Source organism: Pan troglodytes, chromosome 5 (assembly GCF_028858775.2).
Source record: "Pan troglodytes isolate AG18354 chromosome 5, NHGRI_mPanTro3-v2.0_pri, whole genome shotgun sequence".
Classification (NCBI taxonomy): domain Eukaryota; kingdom Metazoa; phylum Chordata; class Mammalia; order Primates; family Hominidae; genus Pan; species Pan troglodytes.
In genome coordinates, this window is record NC_072403.2 from 19,428,729 (window position 1) to 19,449,953 (window position 21,225).

Genomic DNA, 21,225 nt, shown 5'->3' on the forward strand with positions numbered 1-21,225 from the left:
GAAATCCTTCTCCCTCAATCTTTTCCTGACTCCTGGCTCCTTCAAGCTCCTAAGACAATACTTGAGCAGAAAGGGACTATGTCTCGTGGCACTCCTGTGACCTGCTGCACACACTACCCAGGAGGCTCTTGGTAAAGGTCTACAAACCTACCAAGACCACAGAACTCCATGCAGTTGGTCATGTTTATCTACTTTCCCATCACACTCTTCAAAATATATATGTCTTAAATTTAATAATAATTTAATAATAATAACTAGGTTGGTATTAATAGATGATCACATCTACTATTTCTTTCACTGTTTTGCTATGGTTATTATCAAAACAGTGAAATGCCAAATTTGTATTTCACAAAGTGGATAAAGAACCTACACAATCAGGCCAGGCATGGTGGCTCATGCCTGTAACCCCAACACTTTGGAAGACTGAGGCGGGTGGATCACCTGAGGCCAGGAATTGGAGACCAGCCTGGCCAACACGGCGACCCCATCTCTATCAAAAATACAAAAATTAGCCAGGCGTGGTGGCAAATGCCTGTAATCCCAGCTACTTGGGAGACTGAGGCACAACAATTGCTGGAACCTGGGAGGTGGAGGCTGTAGTGAGCTGAGATGATGCCACTGCACTCCAGCCTGGGCAACAGAGTGAGAATCTATCTCAAAAAAAAAACAAAACAAAGAAACCAAAAAAACCTACACAATCAAGAAATGTCTACATTTGGTTTGCTGTTTGTTGTTTTTGTTTTGAGACAGAGTTTTTTTCATTTTGTTGCCCAGGCTGGAGTGCAATGGTGCAATCTCGGCTTACTGCAACCTCCACCTCCTGGGTTCAAGCGATTCTCCTGTCTCAGCCTCCCGAGTAGCTGGGATTACAGGTGCACAACACCACTCCCAGCTAATTTTTGTATTTTTAGTAGAGACAGGATTTCAGCATGTTGGCCAGGCTGGTCTCGAACTCCTGACCTCAGGTGATCCACCACCTCGGACTCCCAAAGTGCCGGGATTACAGGCGTGGCCATCACACCCAGCCGAAATGTCTATATTTGTAATAACTTCCACCATCTAGATTCTTAGAATCAGCACTTTTCTTGGAGAGTGCAGCCCAGATCAGAATGACTGCTCTTAACAATCCCTCCACCCCTCCAGCAGGGTGGTCTCCGCAGCATTTGGTCATGTATCCCCCACACCGTGGGTAACCACAGGAAAGACTGAGCAGGGAGAAGGCATCTGGTACAAACAGAGACAGCTGGGTGCGGGGGCAGGGCTGCACCTTTGAGGTGGCTGAACCTGTCATGTTCATATTTGGGAGCTGCGTGTGGACAATCTTTCACCCACCACATGAACATGTGAAGCAGAGGATGCTGGTGTAGAGAGGGGTGAATGAGGAAGCAGACACACAGAGAGAAGCAGAATAAAATTCAGAGGGTTTCCGGTTTCCAGGTATCTACTAAAGCCCTGCTGCAGCCCTGTTCCTGCGTCATGTGGGAAACCCCCCTAAGCACCCCCACTGCAAGGGATAGTAAATCTTCACAGCAGCATGGTGAGCTCTTGGTAACCCCATCAGTACCTTTGAGTGATCACGTAGCTGTGAAGCACGTACTGGATTCACAGCAAATATGACACCTGAAGCTTGGCTTAGGTACCATCCCTTTACCAAAAAAAAAAAAAAGAAAAAATTTAAATATAGTCTCTGAGTCTTGCAGGAGGGAATCATCTCTTCAAAAAATAGTTTTAAAAAATCTTCAAAAGCACCATTTGGAAGAGTCTAAAGAACTACTCACTTAAAAATTTTTAAAAATTTTAAAAAGAACTAACTGCATTAGGGCAAAGTAAAAACTACTGTTTATTGAGCTTGATGCAGAGAGCTGAGGGCAGCCTCCGGGTAGGTCTTTATATTTTCCCTCTCATTTTACTTATCACACCAACCCTATATGATAGTGTTAGCTGTGTGTTATTGGTAAGAAAACTGAGGCTCAGGAAGGATGATTATGACTCCCAAAGTCACACAGTAGTAACCTGTCAACCTTTCCTTTCATTGATGAGTGTTATGAAGCACAACATCTTATATAATGATGCTCTTTCCTGGGCTATGATTGCCCTGAGTCAAATATATAACTAAGTGCCTGTATATTTCATTCTTGGTGAAACCCTTAAAACATGCTATTGACTTCCACTTTTTGTTGTTGCTCTTCTTCCCCAGTTTAAGGTATCAAAAGTCCAACTTCTTCATTTAGCTTCTTCTCCCTCCAATGGAAACTTCTGCAGAATTGCACATTATCAAAGCCAGATATCATCAACAAAATAATCATTCAACTGCACCTAATTTCAGTTAGATGAAATGAGATTGGTAATGCTTGACTTTTCCTAACAATAATGCCCAAGGGCTTCCTCGGCTCTACGACAAATTGATAGACCAAAAATCATTTCACTCAGTGCTCAGGGGCAGGAACCCAAAGAGAAAAATGCAATCACCTTTTTCACATAGATCCAGAAGAGACCTCAAGCAAGAACTGGAAATGCAGGGTTTGCTAGGATGTCAGAATGGCTGCTGTCAAGTCCAAGTGCATCATGAGCATTATCTGCAGCCTTATTTCCGCTGGCGTGGCAATGCTGGCCAGCAAAATCCTCTCTCAACCCCATTTCCTCCTTGTTCCCTCACCTCTGTTCCTGGCAGCCCTCTTCAACATGAAGCAACTGCTGACACCATGAAGAAGGACAGAAAAGGGCCAATTGCTCCAGGTCCTCAGCTGATGACGCCAAACAAGTTGGGACAAGATCAATGTGCAGCAAGATCAAAGCTCATGGAAACCCTGTGGCCTTACTCACCACCCCAAAAGAGCCTTGCACTCCCATGGAGAAACTTCACCAAGAGAGTCTGCACTGCTGTCTCAAAAACAGAGATCATGAAAACAGATGTCATCACATTCCACACAAGGCAACAGGTATTTTAGCAGGGTTCCCCTGCCAGGTTAATTACTCACAGGAGGGTATGTCTTCTGTTCCCAAAGGCAGAGAGCTATCTCATCTCTAGTGTCTGACTGTTCCAGCATCCACACTGCCTGAGGGCTGGATAGAAATTCTGAATCTCAGGTCCCACCCAGGAATCTGGTTTTTATTTTACTTTGAGGCAGGGTCTCACTCTGTCGCCCAGACTGGAGTGTAGTGGTATGATCTCGGCCTTGACCTCCAGGCCTCAGGTGATCCTCCCACCTCAGTCTCCCAAGTAGCTAGGACTACAGGCATGCACCATCATGCCTGGCTAGAGACAGGATCTCACTATGTTGCCCAGGCTGATCTCGAAGTCCTGGGCTCAAGCAATCCTCCTGCCTCCGTCTCCCGAAGTGCTGGGATTATAGGCGTAAGCCACTGTGCCTGACCTGGAATCTGTTTTTTGATAAGATCCCCAGGTGAAACAACCACACATGAAAGTTTGAGAGGCATTCAGCTACTGCATGCAGGAGGATAAGAATACTATGTGTTAATTGACACATTCTGTTTAGAACCTTTTGCCTTCCCCCAGGCATACATGTATTCAGTGAAAATGCATTCATTTGTCATTCAATAAATATTTATAGTGTGTCTACTAGGTGACTAAGTGTCTGGCACTGTCTAAGGGAGATAAGGGTACCCTGGTGAACCAAGCAGACAAGGGTCCTACCTTGAAATAACTCACATTCTAGCTGGGGAAACAAATAGCAAGCAAGAAAGCAACCAAGCAAATGAAAGAGATCATCACACACCATGAAGAGTGTTACCAGGAAGAGAAAGAGGATGACAGAGGCAGGACTGAGGTTGGAGGAGAACCTTCTAATTGGGAGGGGAGGATCCAGAAAGGCCTCTCGCCCAAAGTAACACGTAAGCTGAGACTTGAAAGTGAGAATGAGCTAGCCATTCCAAAAAGTGAGGCAAGAACCTTCTGGGCAAAGGGATGAGCTGGTGCAAAGGCCAAGAGTCAGGAAAGAGATTGGCATGTGAGGAACAGAAAAGAGGCCAGGTGGCCGGAATATAGAGTCCAGGAGTGTGTGAAGCCATCCAAGAAGTGGGAGAGATGGACAAGGCAGGGCCATTTCAGGCCAAGAAAGTCATGCCAAGGAGCTTGGATGTTATTCTAGGTGCTGTGGGAGCCACTGAAAGTGGAGAGTGATACCTTACACACACACACACACACACACGTGTGCACATGTGCTCACTTTCCCCATTGTACAGAGTAGACTGCATAAGAAACAAGACTGGACCCAGGCAGGCTGGCTTGGGGACACAAAGGTGAGTGAGGCTTCTTTGCCTTATCTGCATCCTGACCGTCAAGACGCTTGCTGGGAGAAGCAACAAGGAAATTAACAAAAAATACAGTGTCATTTTAGGTGCCAGTTAATTAGGCAATATCTTTGTTAAATGTAATCAGCATGTACTCTCTGACCAGCAATTTACACATCTATCCCACAAACAAGCTGGCATGTGTGCAAAATGACATATGCTCAAGATTATTCATTACATGGTTGTATAAGCAAAAATTGGAAACAACCTAAATGTTGAGTAACAGGGAACTGCTTAAATAAATTTTGATGTATCCATACAATGAAATACTAGGTAGCCAAAAATAGGAACAATAATACTTTCATATTCAGAGTTTCATATATTTGTGTATATGTAAAATATATGTATATATTATATGTTATATATTGTAATATATATAAAAATGTGCATACATGTATATCTATAAATATGTTAATATATGTATATATACAAATGTGTATATGTATATGCTGTATATGTAAAGATATAAACATAAATTTAATAATGGATATTAACTGATTAAATATAATTAATTTATATTAATATTTATATTGCTTAACATTGATTATATTACTATATTAAATTTATGTAATAAATTTAATACATTTAATATATTTTTAAAATAATATTTAAATTTTAACATATATAAATTTTCAAGCTAATATTGTTGCATGACAAAAGTAAGGTCCATAAGAATGAATGGCATGCTACCAACTGTGTAAAAGGTTTTTAAAATTCCCACACAGGCCAGGCGTAGTGGCTCACACCTGTAATCCCAGCACTTTGGGAGGCCAACACAGACGGATCACCTGAGGTCAAGAGTTTGAGACCAGCCTGGCCAACATAGGGAAACCCCATCTCTACTAAAAAATACAAAAATCAGCTGGGTGTGGTAGCACACACCTATAATCCCAGCTACTCAGGAGGCTGAAGCAGGAGAATCACTTGAACCCAGGAGGTGGAGGTTGCAGTGAGCCAAGATCGCACCATTGCACTCCAGCCTGGGCAACAGAGCGAGGCTCCGTCTCAAAAAATAAAATAAAATTAGATTAAATTAAATTAAATTCCCATACATATACTTGCCAGGATATACCTTGAAAAATATATATTATTTTTAATACTTTCACATTCAGAGTTTCACATATTTGTGTATATGTAAAATATATGCATATATTTTATGTTATATATACATCTATATATTAGTGTATATGTAAAATATATGTATATATTATGTGTTATATATACATATATATATGGCCTTGAATGGGAGACATAAACAACTGGTAATAATGATTGCCTCCTGTCCAAAGACAGGGACTAGGGGACATTCAGTCTTCACTGTGTACTTTTATAGCATTTGAAATTTGTACCACATGAATATATAGCCAATTCAAAATAACTAAATAAAATTTAAATGTTAAATGAATGCCTTAAAATAGGTGCTAGGCAAGATGGGGGCACACGGTGCTGAGACAACAGAAGGGTATGTAGGGTGGGGGGTTTGAGGGAGAGGAAGCGGTAACACTTGGGCTGAGTATTGAAGGGCGAACATGGAAGGAGACCTCAAGGGACAAGGAAGTTCCTGACAGAGACCTGGACATGTGCGCCAACAGGGCCCATTCAAGGAAACCCCAGCAGGGTGGGCTCGCTGAAGCCCTTGGGTTCGGGAATGGCCACCAGGACGTGAGGCTGGGCTCACTTCTTCAGGATGTGAGGCTGGGCATGTCACGCCAATCAGCTGGGGCTTTTCCTGAAAGGGGAAACAATGACATGACCAGGTCTCTAGCACTGCCAGATACTCCATACCTGGCAGCAGTGTAGATAGTGGCTAGAGGCAGGGTTGGGTGGGGTGGACTGGAACCTAGTTCAGAAACTACGAAAGGACCTGACTTCTATGGGGAACAGACACAGAGAGTTTCAGATGGCATCAAACAGGTTTGGGAACCGATTCCAGGGCTGGGATGGAATAAAGGACAACTCCAACAGTCTGACCTGGGCTGCCATGATCTATGGCAGAGGAACAGGTACAGCTGATGGAAGAGGAAGAAATGACTCCGGGGGAGGTAGAGTGCTGGGTTCAAATCTCTAGCTGTAGGTCTAGGAGCAAAGTGACTCAGGTCTCTGAATCTCAGTTGCTTCATTTGTGAAATGGAGCTAATATCTATCTTAGAGGATTATTTTAGTCATGAAATGAAATGCTTTATACACAGCACTTACCATGCTGCCTGGCATAAAGTATGTACTTAATAAGAGGCAGCCTTGGACAGTGTAGAAAGTACACTTGGTAGAAATGCCTCTACAACAGAGGAATGCCTCATTCACAAAGGTAGGGATTTTGAGGAAATTTTTAAAAATTAAAGGAGGACGTGTGTGATTCAATTGATCTGAAGTTTCATTTCACTGTGGTCCCTAGACCACACTTTGTAGGGTCCCTAGCCCCTTACTTTGACAGGCCTGTGACCAGTTATGAGTGTGGATCGAGGGCTACAGACCTGTCACCCTCACTGGGCAAGCAATTCAAAGTCCAGGCCTTTGCTAAAAGGACAATTTACCAGGATGAGTCAAAGTAGCTAGTTTCAATTCCAGGCAAACACTCGTATCTATACACTCCCAACAGCCAGATCAGCCTGATAACTGTTTGGGGTTTTTCACTTCCTACGTTCTATGTGTTGAACCTTCAACAGTGACTGTAAAGCAAACCAAGACGACCACCCCACTGTGCACTCGCAGGGGCACCCTGCAAAAGAAGGAGTTAAAAAAAGAAAGAAGAAAGAAGCTCAAAACCTACCCTAAAAACATGAACAAAACCCTATTCTGTCATCATCATTACTAAACTAGGTCTATTATGCCTCTTATCGCTGGTTTTGAAGAGGTAACAGACATGTCTTGTTCATTAAAGTCACAGGGATATTTGAAAAATAAGAACAGAAGAAGTATCCAGAAATGTCTAATTTGTGTCACATCTCTTGAAACCAGAGCCCCCAGACACTTTCATGGCCACGGTCCCAGAGACAGCCAGAAAACAAGGTCATCCTTGTTCCCCAAATTGCCACCCTCCTGCTCTAGGTTTGCTCTGTGGGTCTGAACCCAGGACAGGAACTGCCATCTTTATGGTGGAGAAACGATGTTAACAACATGGTCTTTCAGATATGACCAGTCCTAAGCTCTCCAGTATACGCAGGGCTCATCAGGGATCAGTTTTGTACAAATTGCACTAATAGAATTATACCATAAGATCGTTATAAAATATTTGATATGCAAAGAGCCAATGTAAACAAGGGAGTTATCCACCCAACATACATGTTCCATTAAACAGAAAATAAATATTAGCCAGACTCAATGGCATTCAGTTCAAGGCCAAAGAAACAGGCCACAAAGGGCAGACACTTAATAAAATTAACTGACAATTAAAACTGACAATGTGGGCAGCCTTCTTAGGAATTCTATCAGATGTTGCATCTGAGTCAATAGCCAAATGGCCTGATGAAAATGCCTTTCTATGGAGAAAGAGTTTTACATTCTGTTCATAGCTCTTCGAAGACAGAATTAAAACACACGTATATTTCACCTACCCTGAATCCATACCTATTTTTAACAAATAAAACAGTCTTTCCAAGACTACATAACTTCCGGCTGGTTTCTGGATGTTGTCTCTGTTCCTTCGCAGCTCCTCCCTTCTAATCTGTTCTACTATTCGCTTCATCTGGTTATAAGCTTTGTTCTTGTTATAAGCTTTGTGTTTTTCCTCACCAATAGAAACTTCAGCTTTCAAAGGTGAGCTGCTCATTTTCTTGGAATTGTAAGATCAAGCAACCTTCCTGGGATTGTTTTAGGTTACGTGCAAGAACTGATGATGAACAAAACATGCCCTTCTCTTTCCCCTGAGCATAGGCTGAGAGGCTGCTACTCTGTCCTCAGAGATTGTTCAGACTGCCTGGGAGTTGAGGGGAGTAGGGACCAGATGGTGAGGCACCCTGAACTCATCTCCAGCCCGCGGGTCAACACTGTGCCTTCGGAAACTATTCCTGAAGGCGATTAGGGAGGGCCTTTTCTGATGCAAAGCATCCATGCCTCTGGAGCTACTGCGCCCATCCTCCTAAAAATTTAAAATCTATTACTCCAAATTGGGGCAGAAGACATTTCCCGGGAGGCTGCAGTCAAAAGTTAAAACCCCCTGGTTTTACCAAGTCAGTCTTTACTAACCTATGACGCCTCTGAAAACATTCTAATACATCATCACCCCCATCCAACCACTCCCACCGTCCTTGCCTCCAGCGCAGACGAAATAATTCCAGCCGATGGTAACATCTGCAATCTCACGCTAAACTAACTCACAGCAGAAAGAAACAAACGACCCTAGCAGGGCGCCACAGCTGCTGAAGGGCAGGTCCTCTATCGCACCCAAGAAAACCCGACACACGTGTGCGGCCTTTTATTCAGGCGTTTCTGGGCGCGCACTCGCCTCTCCCAGGCGCGCGCGCGCACAACCCTCTTCCACCCCCCCATCCCCCCCACACACACACACACACTTGGACACTACACACACAGCTGAGGACTAACTTTCCTCTTCTCGCGGAGCACCCTATCCCCTATTATCGGCATCTGATCTTCCTAGTTCGGATCCCCGGAACACACGCCTTCTCCAGCCTGCAATCTACACACGTGGGGAAGCGCGTCCAAGTGGTGCCAGGAGGCAGGAGGGAAGCGCAAAGGTGGGGAAGGCCGGGGACGAGGAAGGAGGGAACTCTGAATTGGATCTGGGATCTCAGATCCCCGGGGCAGCGTAGATGCAGGGTAAGCTTCTGGGATGCGGAGAGGGAAAGGCAGGGGGGAAGGAACCCAGAGAAGGTTAAAGGGCGGGGGTGGGACGGAGGATGCGGGGTAGGGGTCGCTCACCTAGGGTTTTGACAGCGATCTGTCTGGTGAGGGGCGGCGGCAGGTTAATGCACACCAAGTCCACGTCCTGATGCAGCAGCACCTCATCAATGCGGCTAGTGTAGAAGGGGACACTCATCTCCTTGGCCAGCTCCTCCGCTTCTTCCTGCGTGCGGCCCCACAGCGCCTTCACCGCGAAGCCCTCGTCTTTCAGCAGCGGGATGATGACACGGGCCGTGAGGCTGGTGCCGAACACGCCCACCCCGGGAAGCATGGCTGCTCAGAGCCGCCTGGTTCTGCTTCTGCTCGGATCTCCAGTCCAACGCGCGCACACACCCACCTCTAGCCAGTCCTGCACCCCGCTCCTGTAGCCAATCTAGCCGCGGTGCGCCAGCCGCCGTGCACCGGGCAAGGCGCCCGGGTGCCCAGAGCGCACCGAGCTGCAGGCGGAGCAAGCTCGGGGCGCCTCAGAACGGTGACTGCGGCAGTGTCCGCCACGCGGGGCTCGCGTCCTTCCCGGAGTCGGCGGCAGGGACCCCTCCAGGGCGCCGGAGGCTTCGAAGCCCCCTGGAGCCCCGGCTCAGGCTGCGCTCCCGCGGCAGCGCCAGTCCGCTGCGTGCGCCCCGCCAAGGCCGCTCCATGGCCGGCTCATCCCCGCGGCCGCGCCGCCGCAGCCCGGGACCGGCTCTCTCCCGCGTCGTTTGCGCAGCCGGCGAATCGCACAGACAAACGTCTACACCCTGCCAAAGCACGGAACCGCTCCGCGGGGGAGTCTCCTTTCTCCCTAGCTCTCCGTTGGGAATGAAATAATCCCGCGGCCGCCAGGAGGCCGGCTAAGGATGCGGCCCGGAGCGCGCCGGACTGGGATCCCGAGCTGCAGCGCGGCAGCGGCGGCCACGACCCGGCGCCAGCCTCCTCATTCTGCTGCCATGTTCGCTCGCCTCGCGGCTCGGGCGGCCTCGGCCCCAGGCCGGCTCAGGCTCCGGGATCCCGCGGGGACGAGGGCGGAGTTGGCGAGTTTGGCTGTCAGCGGCCGGTGTTCCTGCACCGCCCTCGCTGCAGCGCCGCGCGCCATTGGCCGCCGCGCGCCGCCCCCGCCCCCGCCGCCGCCAGCTCCGGGTGCGCGCTGCGCCCGGGCCCCGGGAGCCCAGCCCGGCTCCTCCCCGGCCCCGCCTCGCCCGCCTCGCCCGCCTCCTGCCCCTCCGCTTCTTCCCTTTCTTTGCCCTCACCATCTCCTTCTCTTCCCTGCTTCACTCCAAACCCCGCCCCAAGCAAGCAAATACATCTATCCAGGCAGGGCGCGCCCTAATAGGTTAGTCGGCTGTCCCTTGGAAGAGAGCAGTGGGCGCCTTGGCCTGGGGTAGGTGAGGGGACCCGGCGAGGTGCGAACAGCCGGTAATAATAACCTCGGCTCCCGGAGCGTTTCTTGCGTGCTGAGCATCATACTAACGCCTTTCCAGGTATTGTCCCTTTTAGTCCTCGCAGCAACCTAAGGTTATTGGAAACCCATTTTACCAGTGATGTGAATGAGCCGCAATGAAGGCTAAGGGACTTGCGCAAGGTGACATATATAAGCAACAGGCCTGCGATTGGAATCCAGGCCCCAGAGTCTGGGCACGGAACCGCAGACTTCTACGGTCTCCTTCCAAGCTAGCCTGCTCCAATCGCGCGCCCCCGCTCCGGCCGCGCACGCACGGTTCAGCCGCCTTCTTCCAAGACAGTCCAGTCTTGGCGGGCTCCCATCTGCCTCCCACCTCCCCCGCCCCTAGGTCCATGCCCGCCCCCGCGTAGACGCTGTGGTGTGGACGGCCGCAGCGGGGCAGGGGGTCTCCGAGGCCGCTGCGGCACGTGCGTCTCGTGTCTAGTTTCGAGACGGATATGTCGCCCTGGCCACATGCCACGCCCGCCTCTTGCTTCGGCTCCTGTTGCCGTCGCCACTTACCGCAGCCTTTACTTCTCCCAGCTTGCCCCCACCTCCACCACCCTGCACCCTTCCCAGGCCCTCGAGGGGGCACTGAGGAGGACTGGCCAAGGCTGGCCCCGCACCTCTGGAGCCATGGGGACTCTGCGTCTGTCTGGTTTTCCGCCATATCCTTGGCACCTGGCACACTGCCTTGCCCTGTATGTAGTAGGCGCTCAATAAACATTTGCTAAATAAATGAATGCATATTCATCGAATGCCCGCTTCGCACCCATTTGGTGCCGGGAGAGGGGACTAAAAAGTGAAAGGCACGTCTTCTAGCTGAAGGTCTCTGGAGAGGTCATGGGTCAGGTCATGTTCATCTCCTGTCTTCAGCACTGGGCTCAATGTAGCACATGGTCTGCCGCAACACGAGTGGAAAACGTGATACTTGCAAGAGTTTAAAACAACTTGTAACAACTGGCAGTGAGGCGGGGCACGTGGAGAGAGCAGGATACCAAAAAAGCTGTGTGTGGCAATGCGGGGTGGAGGCTGACCTAGGGCATTAGAAGAAAGGCACAAAGGACACAGTGCTGGGTGGCTGGCAGCAGCCTGGGGAGAACTGAGAGACAAAGAGGGGTGTTGCCCTCAATACTAACAGGCTTCTTTTGAGCAGGGGTTTTGTAAGAACCAAGGCAGGAACGCCTATCTGGGCACAGGGGCAGGCAGTGGTGTCAGACCCAAGGGGCTGGATACATCACAGGCTTGTCACATGTCAGAGATGGCCAGGCTTTCAGGGAGCAGAGGATGTGCATTAGTGGTCGGAGCACAGCTAGAGCCACTGGCGTTGACTTCTGGCTCTGCCATTTACTAGCTGTGGGACCTTGAGCAAATCACTTCTCTGCGGCATAGTTTCATCTGTAAAATGGGTGGGTAATAATGGTATATACCACAAGGGGTTTTACAGGATCGTATTCACTAATACTTACAAAGTCCTGAGAATAAGGCATGGTGCATAGTAAGTTCTATATAAATGTTAAATAAATAAATATAGAGAATGGGTCTGTTACCAATGTCATTTCTTGATGAGAGAGACCATTGTACAGTGAAGCAATATCTAAGTAATAAGATGGAGTTTTGTTTGTGTTCTTTTAAAAAGAACTCTACCCCTAGCTTGAGTGTGAATAAAAAATGGACCTTCTAAGCCTGCTGTGGTGGCTCACACCTATAATCCCACTGACTGGGGAGGCCTAACCAGGGGTATCGCTTAAGCCGGAAGTTCTAGACCAGCTTGGGCGACGTAGCAAGACCTCATTTCCTAAAAAATTTAAAAATTAGCTGGACATGGTGGTGTGTTGTGTGTCTATAGTCCCAGCTACTTGGGAGACTGAGGTGGGATTGAGCCCAGGAGTTCAAGGCTGCAGTGGGCCTAGCCTTGATCATGCCACTGCACTCCAGCCTGGGTGACAGAGGGAGACCTTTTCTCCAAAAAAGAAAGAAAAGAGACCTTCTATCTATATAACATCAAAGAAAATGATCACATTTTATTCTCATTAAAATTTATAAATAAACATTATCTCCATTTCATAGAAGGCAAAACTATGTCCTGCTAGCAAGTCCAACTTAAAGGTTTAAAACAGAACACTTCATTTCCAACCTTACTCTCAAGCCATTCCTCCTTCATCAATAAATAAAATCACCAGTTCACCAGTTGGCCAAAAGCCATGGAGTCATCTGGTCCTCATATCCTTTATAGCCAACCATCAGCAAATCCTGTCTGCTCCACTTGCAGAATGCATCCAGAGTCTGCCCACCTCTCCCTGCCATGGTTGGGGAGTCCAAGTCACCATCATCACTATCAGGACCACTGTCCTTACTGGTTTACCTGCTTCCAGTGATGCCCCTCATAGTCCATAGATCCCATAAAAGATAAGTTGAATCATCACCCGTCATGCTTGGCACCTGCCAGTGAATACCCTTCACACTTCAAATCAACTCCAAAGGCCTCAGCATGCCTGAAAGACTCTACCTGGCCTAACCCATAGGCCTATTGCATACCTCCCCATACCCTGCATTCCAGCACTCTGGCCTCTTTGCTGTGCTCTTTACAGGCTGAGTTTGTTCTTGCCCCAGGGCCTTTGCACTTGCTGTTTCATTTGCCTGACACCCCATTCCCCCCACCCCAACACACACACACATACACACACAAATCCACGGGGCTCTCTGCTCACTTTGCTCAAGCCTCTGCTCAGACTGCCTGGCCTGACCATCTCATCTAAAATGACAACTCTGTCATATTTCATCCCTTTGTCCAGCTTTATTTTTCTTTATACCTCCTGTCACTGCCTCACATTATATTATATGCCTGCCTATCTGTTTATCATTCATTTGCCTTGACAGGTTACAAATTCACTGAGATAAGAAGTTTGGGTGTCTCATTCACTTCTGAATCCCCAACACCTAAAATTGTACCTGGCACCTGCTAAATATTCAGTACCCTTTTGTTGAATGAATGCTTGCACATTCCTCTAACAATCATGTGTTGTTATGAGTTAATATTTATAAAGTCATCAGAACCGTGCCAAGTGCCATGTGCAAGAATGGCGCATGCAATGGAGATGCACAGTGGAGTAGGACAGAGCCCCTGCCCCCAGGTTGCTTACGCCTGGTAGCCCATTGATTGATGACATGAATTGGCCATGGCAACACAACATGACGCACCCATAAGACTGGTCTGCATGGGTTGATTCGAGAGCAGAGGAGGGTTCTGAAATCTGAATGGGAAGACTGTGAAGACATGCACTGAGAGAAGTGGGTGGGCCCAGGTTTTGAAAGACTTCCTGGAGTTAGCCAGAAGAAAGAGAGGAGAATAGTCTCGACAGAGGAAAGCTATGAACAGGCTAACTCAAGGTGGAAAGGTGTATGCGGAGGCCAGCATGGTGGGGAGAATGAATAATTAGATTGGTGTTTTAGAGCCACTACTCAACTTCCAGTACAGAGGGTGTCTCGTGAGGGGCCACTGGACCCAGCCCTTCAGGGAGCCCACTGCAGTGACCCCAGAGTGAGGGAAAGAGGACTAAGAAAGGTGGCAGTTATGGGAATGAAGATACCAGCACAGAGATATCATGAGATAACAAAGAGATGAAGTCTCCTGGGCCTGGCAGCTAATTGGACATGGGAGGAGAGTAAAAAAATGTTGGCGTCATTTCTCAGCTTGAGGCTAGTGGAGAAGCTAGGCGTGCACTTGTGTGCTCACTAGTTAGGCAGGTCTTGCTTCATCCATCCTGGGCATGGGAGGATAACTCTGAGCATGCATCTATTCTGAGGTTCTGATGATAAAGACCTTTGCACACACAGTGCCTGTGCACATGGTCCCCACAGACCAGTCTTATTCTTCAAGTTCTTCATGTGAAACCCTCTTTTTTAAATTAATTAATTAATTTATTTATTTATTTATTTTGAGACGGAATCTCCCTCTGTCACCCAGACTGGAGTGCAGTGGCACGATCTCAGCTCACTGCAAGCTCCACCTCCTGGGTTCACACCATTCTCCTGCCTCAGTCTCCCCAGTAGCTGGGACTACAGACGCCCGCCACCACACCCGGCTAATTTTTTGTATTTTTAGTAGAGATGGGATTTCACCGTGTTAGCCAGAATGGTCTCAATCTCCTGACCTCATGATCCGCCCGCCTCAGCCTCCCAAAGTGCTGGGATTACAGGCGTGAGCCATTGCGCCCGGCTCATGTGAAACCCTCTTAAACCGTGGATCCTGAATCCCAACCTGTAACACAACCTGAGGTTCTGACATTTTAAAACAGTTCTGAAAATAAGCCTAAAATTTTCTTTCCCTCCATCCATGATTTAGCTGCCAGCCTCTACTTTTTGCATTTGTGTGAAGATTTTAGGCCCACTTGAATGTCACTGAAAATAAATGTCCAGCCTGAGCAACATAAAAAGATCCTGTCTTTACAAAAACTTTTTTCAAATTAGCCAGGAATGGTGTGCGTGCCTGTAGCCCCAGCTACTTGAGAGGCTGAGGGAGAAGGACTGCATAATCCCGGGAGTTGAAAGTTGCAGGAGCTATGATTGACTGCACTCCAGCTTGGGAGACAGAGCAAGACCCTGTATCAAATGATAATAATAGTAATAATAAAATGAAATAAAATAAATGAAATAATTGTATTCCTATCTCTAAGATGATGATAAAATGGAATTTCTTCTCATATTAATTTAGTTTAATGATAATTTAAGGTATTTTTCACTGTAAGAGTCATTTGTACGTATTACAGACATTTTAGAAAATAAGACGAAGTCAGCCTTAATCATTCTATCCTTACACAGCCACTGTAAATAGTTTGGTTTACTTGCTTCCACAATATTGGAAACATGTTACTATTTTAATGAAATAGAAAAGTTTTGCTCTTTAATTAGATTTGTTTATTGTTCTTTATGACACAAAATAGAAACAGGCTTTGATTCTTTTTAGTTGACTGTCCATAAATGCCCAGTGTTCCTATAAATCTTAATATCTGTGGAATGAAATACTTTTGCTTTTTGTGGAATTATAGCTTTGCCAGGTTCAAAAACTTGAATAGTAAAGGTCTATAAACAGTCTAATATTCATAGCACTGAGATATGCTCCAGAACTAGTTTTCATTAGGAGAGTTTTAAAAGCATCCATTCATCATTATACATTCAACTCTTTGTTCTTTTTGTTGTTAATAATAGGTGCCACTTACTAAGTGTTCATTATACATGATGCACTAAGCTAAGCACTTTTCTTTTTTCTGAGAGATGGGATCTCACTATGTTGCCCAGGCTGGTCTCGAACTCCTAGGCTCAAATGATCCTTCCGCTGCAGCCTCACAAAGTGCTGGGATTACAAGCATGAGCCAACAAGCCAGGCCCAATTTGTTTTTAAGCTAAGCACTTTGCATATATTTACATTTAGCTCTTTCAGGAAGATACAATTATCCCCATTATTACAAAAGAAACTGATAGATTTTTTAAAGTTAAGTAATTTTCCTGAGATCATAAAGGCAAGCATTTGAACTAAATCACCTAATTTCAAAATCAGAGTATGTGACCACTGAGCATGCTGCCCTTGAACTTACATTGTGGTACAATAGGGTACCACAGCCCCTATTTTCCCCTGCAAGCACTTGGTCCCTGTAGGGAAGGGAAGCACACTTAATTTCCCTTCTAACACAGGTCAACAGGCTCCCTAAGCAGGGGGTTACTAGAGCTGCCGTCCAGGTCAGGAAAAGCAACACTGTGTCTGTGGTGCGGCTCCTCGGGGACAGAGGCATGGAACGGTATCGGCCACCATAACTCTGCCTTGGACTACCGCAGTAGCCTTCTAACAGGACTCACTGTCACTCTCTTGCCTTCTGCAATCCATAGGTAATCAGAGAGCTTTCAAAAGCATCACTCATGAAACTGACTTGTTTAGAGCCCTCCCCTGCTCCCCGCGCTGCACTGACAATGCCATCTAAACCCCTCAGCATGACCCAGGTGGCTCTGTTCTCTGCACTTCTAGTGCCACCCACTCTTGACCTGATGCCCCTTCTGCCTCAGTCACACTCACCTCCCCTTGGTTCCTTGGTCTTGCCTGGATCTTTCCTGTCTCAGGACACTTGGACTTTCTGTTTTCTCATCTGGGAAGTGCTCTTCCCTCAGCCCTTCATTCTCCTGGCTGGAGAGGCCATTGGGGCTCAATTCACATGTTGCATCCTTCCCACCCTATTGAGGTAGCCATCCTTCCCAAACCCCTGCTGTTGCTCTCCAACACCACCCTGTTTAATTCCATTCACAGCACTTACCACAGTCTGCTTTGAGTTCACTTCCTTGGCCCCTGGCTGGAATGTAAGCCTATTGGGGCAAGGGATATTATTGGTTTATTTACTGCTATATCCCAGGGCCTAAAACAGTACTCGGTACCTCACTAATACATAATAAATACTTGTTGAATGAACAAATTAGCCACAAAGGCGTGGAAACTTTTTTTTTTTTTTTTTTTTTTTGAGACTGTATCTGGCTCTGTTGGCCAGGCTGGAGTGCAGTGAGTGGCACGATCTCGGCTCACTGCAACCTCTGCCTCCTGGGCTCAAGCAATTCTCCTGCCTCAGCCTCCCAAGTAGCTGGGATTACTAATTTTTGTATTTTTAATAGAGACAGCATTTTCACCATGTTGGCCAGGCTGGTCTCGAACTCCTGACCTCAGGTAATCTGCCTGCCTCGGCCTGCCAAAGTGCTGGGATTACAGGCGTGAGCCACCGCACCCGGCCATGAAAACATTTTCTAATGTCATGTAATAGCATGACAAAATGCTTATAGCATGACGTTGGGTTTACAATGCCAGTCAGTATTGTATGTATAATATGATCACAACTACATATTTTTGTCTTTGTGTTATGATAAAATATACATATGTATATGATAAAATATAGAAAAGCTACCATCTTAATTATTTTAACTCCACACTGACATTAAGTAATTCACATTTTTGTGCCTACAACTATAAATTTTTAAGAATAACTAGCCTAGAAAATGAAAAGTAATACACCTTTGCCTGCATTTCTGGTTTTTCCATTTTTTTTTCTTACAGTCACAATAAGGAAAAGAAACCATTTAAATGTGTAAGTGAACTAACAGTTCTGGTCAGATGCTTCAGTATCTCTTTCCTCTTCCATTCTGAGTACATGAACTTGTCAAGACCTAAAAGTGTCTAGCTAGTCACTAGTCCTCTGAAATGCCCAAAATAATAGTTGACTCAAGTAGGTTGTACTGCAACACGTTGCTTATCTGTATCACCCACCAGGCCAAGAGAAGCCTAGACACTCTTTGACTTACCACCAGCCAATCTGTGGCTCTTGGAGAGCGGGAATGCCCTTACATCAATGCATAGGAGTTTAGGCATCACAGAAGCTTCTGAGCAAAATACAGAACTTTTCTTTTTGGTGTGTGAAGGTCTCAGGGTGCTTGGCCTCTTCATGCACACAGCTTCTCTGGGGTAATGCTGTTCAGTGTACGTTTCTGCTGCCTCTGTCAGCCTATTAAGGTGTGTAGGGCAGATGATATAATTGCGCTATAAATAAACAGACAGCAAGGATGGTGCCCTTTCCAGGCAGATCAATAAGCACATAGGAAAACTATTTAGCGTCCCAAGTCATTAACACGCTGCTTATACACACAGATTTAGTGCACCAGAAAAATAACCTTTATAACAGTCTGGCAGAAAGTAAATAAATACTATTTAAATTTGTAATTTCCAGTTGAGAGAGGAGAATGACATGGCATCTGCAATTCAAATTAAGAGTACTATTTTAGGCCCTTAGTTTCTGGTTTAAAGAGTAGATATATAAAACAATACATGCTCCATTTCAAACATCTCACCTATTTATTAATAGATGCAACATACAGAATCCAAGATAGATCACTTGACCTGGAAGTATCTAGGCAGTAACACCATACGTAGGCTGTGGCCTTGTAATTATAAGGTCCAAAAGAAAGCCACTCAAAAGGCTGAGAGACACTGGGTTTGTTTTTAGATAGAAGTAACCAGGGCCAAAGTGCAGCCTGGGAGAAGGATGGCAGAGAGAACACATCACACAACTCAGCAAAAAAGGTGTAGAAGGAAACGAAGACTATTCGTTTCTTCAACCAGAGATTATAGAAAAAATATTTAACAGCTGGTATGCCATGGGCACCGACCAATCAGAGCAAATATGTATATTTCTGGAGCAGAGTCCTGGAGGTTCCTTGCTAGACCAAGCCTCAACACTTTCATTCACTAGATCACAGTAAGGCTTGGGGGATCTTGGGAAGAGGTCAAGGCAGTGGGTGGCAAAGCGGTACTCAAAGCTCAGGGCAGCAGCTGAATATTTCACCAAGCAGCACAATCATACCTGGTACTTGTATACCAGCTGACCAGCAGCCCTACCTTCTTTCCACTTATGTTCATTTACTGCCTGCTGTGTTTGAGTCCTGGAGATGCTCACTGAGAATACAGAGCTAAAAGCTCCATCCTTAAGCTTTCCCTTAAGGAACTCATGGCTTTGTGCATCAAACAAGCAAACAGATAACTGCAATATAGTGTGTGAGAAGTGCAATCACAGAGGTAAGCTACAGTTCTATGGGAGCCTCCTCTCTGTTTCTCTTTCTCTCTCTCTCTCTCTCTCACACACACACACACACACACACACACACACACACACTCTGCAAACCATTAGCTTTCTTGGTTTCCCAGGATATTATTCAAGTTCTGCTTCTGCAGTCCTTCTTCCCTTTCTGATAAGACTAGATTCCTGAGATGTAGACTCTTTCTCTTCCTCTTTTCCAAACAATAAATTTACATTATATTTAGAAACAATAATAGATATTTAGAAAAAAAATCTTTACCCAACAAAGAATACACATTTTTTATAAAACCGCCCAGAACATTTACACACTTGACAATTTATTGGGCCACAAAGGAAATCTCAACAAATTCCAAAGGAATGAGGTCATTAGGTCGTGTTCCTTCACCACAGGGCACTGAAAATAAAAACCAACAGTAGGAACGTATCCCCTCACCTCATAAATTTGACAATTAAAAATATTATTCTAAGCAATTTCCGGATTAGAAAATAAACCATGATGAAAATGGAAAATATTTAGAAATGAAACACAATAAAAGCACCCATATAAAACCATATGAGGTACAGCTAAAATTGTACCCAAGTAGAAATTTGGAGCTTAAATTCATTTTTTTAGATAACAAAAGAGATTTGAAATTTAAGGAATTAAGCATTCGACTTAATGATCTAGAAAGAAACAATAATAAACAGTCTAGAAAGAAAAAACTAGAAGAAAAGAGAAATAAATATAAAAGCATAAAAAGAATCTAAAACCAAGAATATAAATATTATTAATAAACCAAAAGGTTGTTAATAAAAAGACTAATAAAATAGATAAATTTCTGGAAAGACCAATTAGAAAAAAGAGAAAAGGCTAAAACAATATTTGGGATAAAAATACTATAAATAAATCTTTGCCTATAATTTTGAAAACTTTCCTGAAATGGTCAACTTTATAGAAATTATAAAATTGACTCAAAAGGAAATAAAAAATCTTAATATGCCAATAACTATTAAAATAATTGAATGGCTAGTCAAATATCTCTCCTCAAGAAAGGCAGTATGTTCTGACAACTTTACAGGCAGGTTTAACCAAACTTTCAAAGAACAGACAATTTTATTTTAGGCAAGCAGTTCCAGATAATAGAACAAAAGGGAAAAGCTATCTAACTCATTTTTTGAGGTTACTATAGACATAAAAGTATGTATTTTTTAACAAAAACAACAAAACAGCCGGGTGCAGTGGCTCACGCCTGTAATCCCAGCACTTTGGGAGGCCGAGGCGGACGGATCACGAAGTCAGGAGATCGACACCATTCTGGCTAACACGGCGAAACCCCATCTCTACTAATAATACAAAAAATTAGCCAGGTGAGGTGGCAGGTGTCTGTAGTCCCAGCTAATTGGGAGGCTGAGGCAGGAGAATGGCGTGAACCCGGGAGGCCGAGCTTGCAGTGAGCTGAGATCGCGCCACTGCACTCCAGCCTGGGCGACAGAGCGAGACTGTCTGAAAAAGAAAAGAAAAGAAAATTATAAGCCAGTATAATTTATGAATATAAAGAATTCTAAATAAAAACCTTACAAATCTAATTTAGCAGTATATAAAAGTAATCATAACTCAGTGGGGTTTATCCTGTAAAAATATCCATGACTCAACATTAGAAACCTGTATTAAGTTACTTTAAAATATGAAGATATTAAAGGGAGGACAGCCATAAATTGATGGCAATAAAATTCAACACCCATTTATTTAAAAAATAGTAAAACTTTTAGCAAACTTGGAATAGATGGAGATTTTAACTTAATAAAGATTTTTTTTGAACCTGTAATAATGTCATAATAACTGATGAAACTTCAAACACATTTCTACTTAAGCCAGTGTACTCATTATCATTCCTACTACCTGATATCACACTGGAGGTTCTTCCCAATGAAAAGGGACAAGAAAAGAAAAGGCAAAAGAATCACGGACGAAAAGATAATACGGCCATTTTTTTTTTCTTTTTTTTTGGAGACGGAGTTTCACTCTTGTTGCCCAGGCTG

At 45.2% G+C, this 21,225-nt stretch overlaps 1 protein-coding gene across 2 annotated transcripts in view; it reads right to left on the bottom strand.

The window, feature by feature from the left end:
* Nucleotides 1-10,277, bottom strand: part of GFOD1 (Gfo/Idh/MocA-like oxidoreductase domain containing 1) — a 129,677-nt gene extending 119,400 nt beyond the window's left edge. For both annotated transcript variants that reach the window (XM_016954922.4, XM_016954923.4), the window contains exon 1: nt 9,187-10,277. In XM_016954922.4, the coding sequence (XP_016810411.1) occupies nt 9,187-9,439 (253 nt within the window). In that variant the 5' untranslated portion in view covers nt 9,440-10,277. The remainder of the gene's footprint in view (nt 1-9,186) is intronic.
* Nucleotides 10,278-21,225: the final 10,948 nt, after the last annotated feature.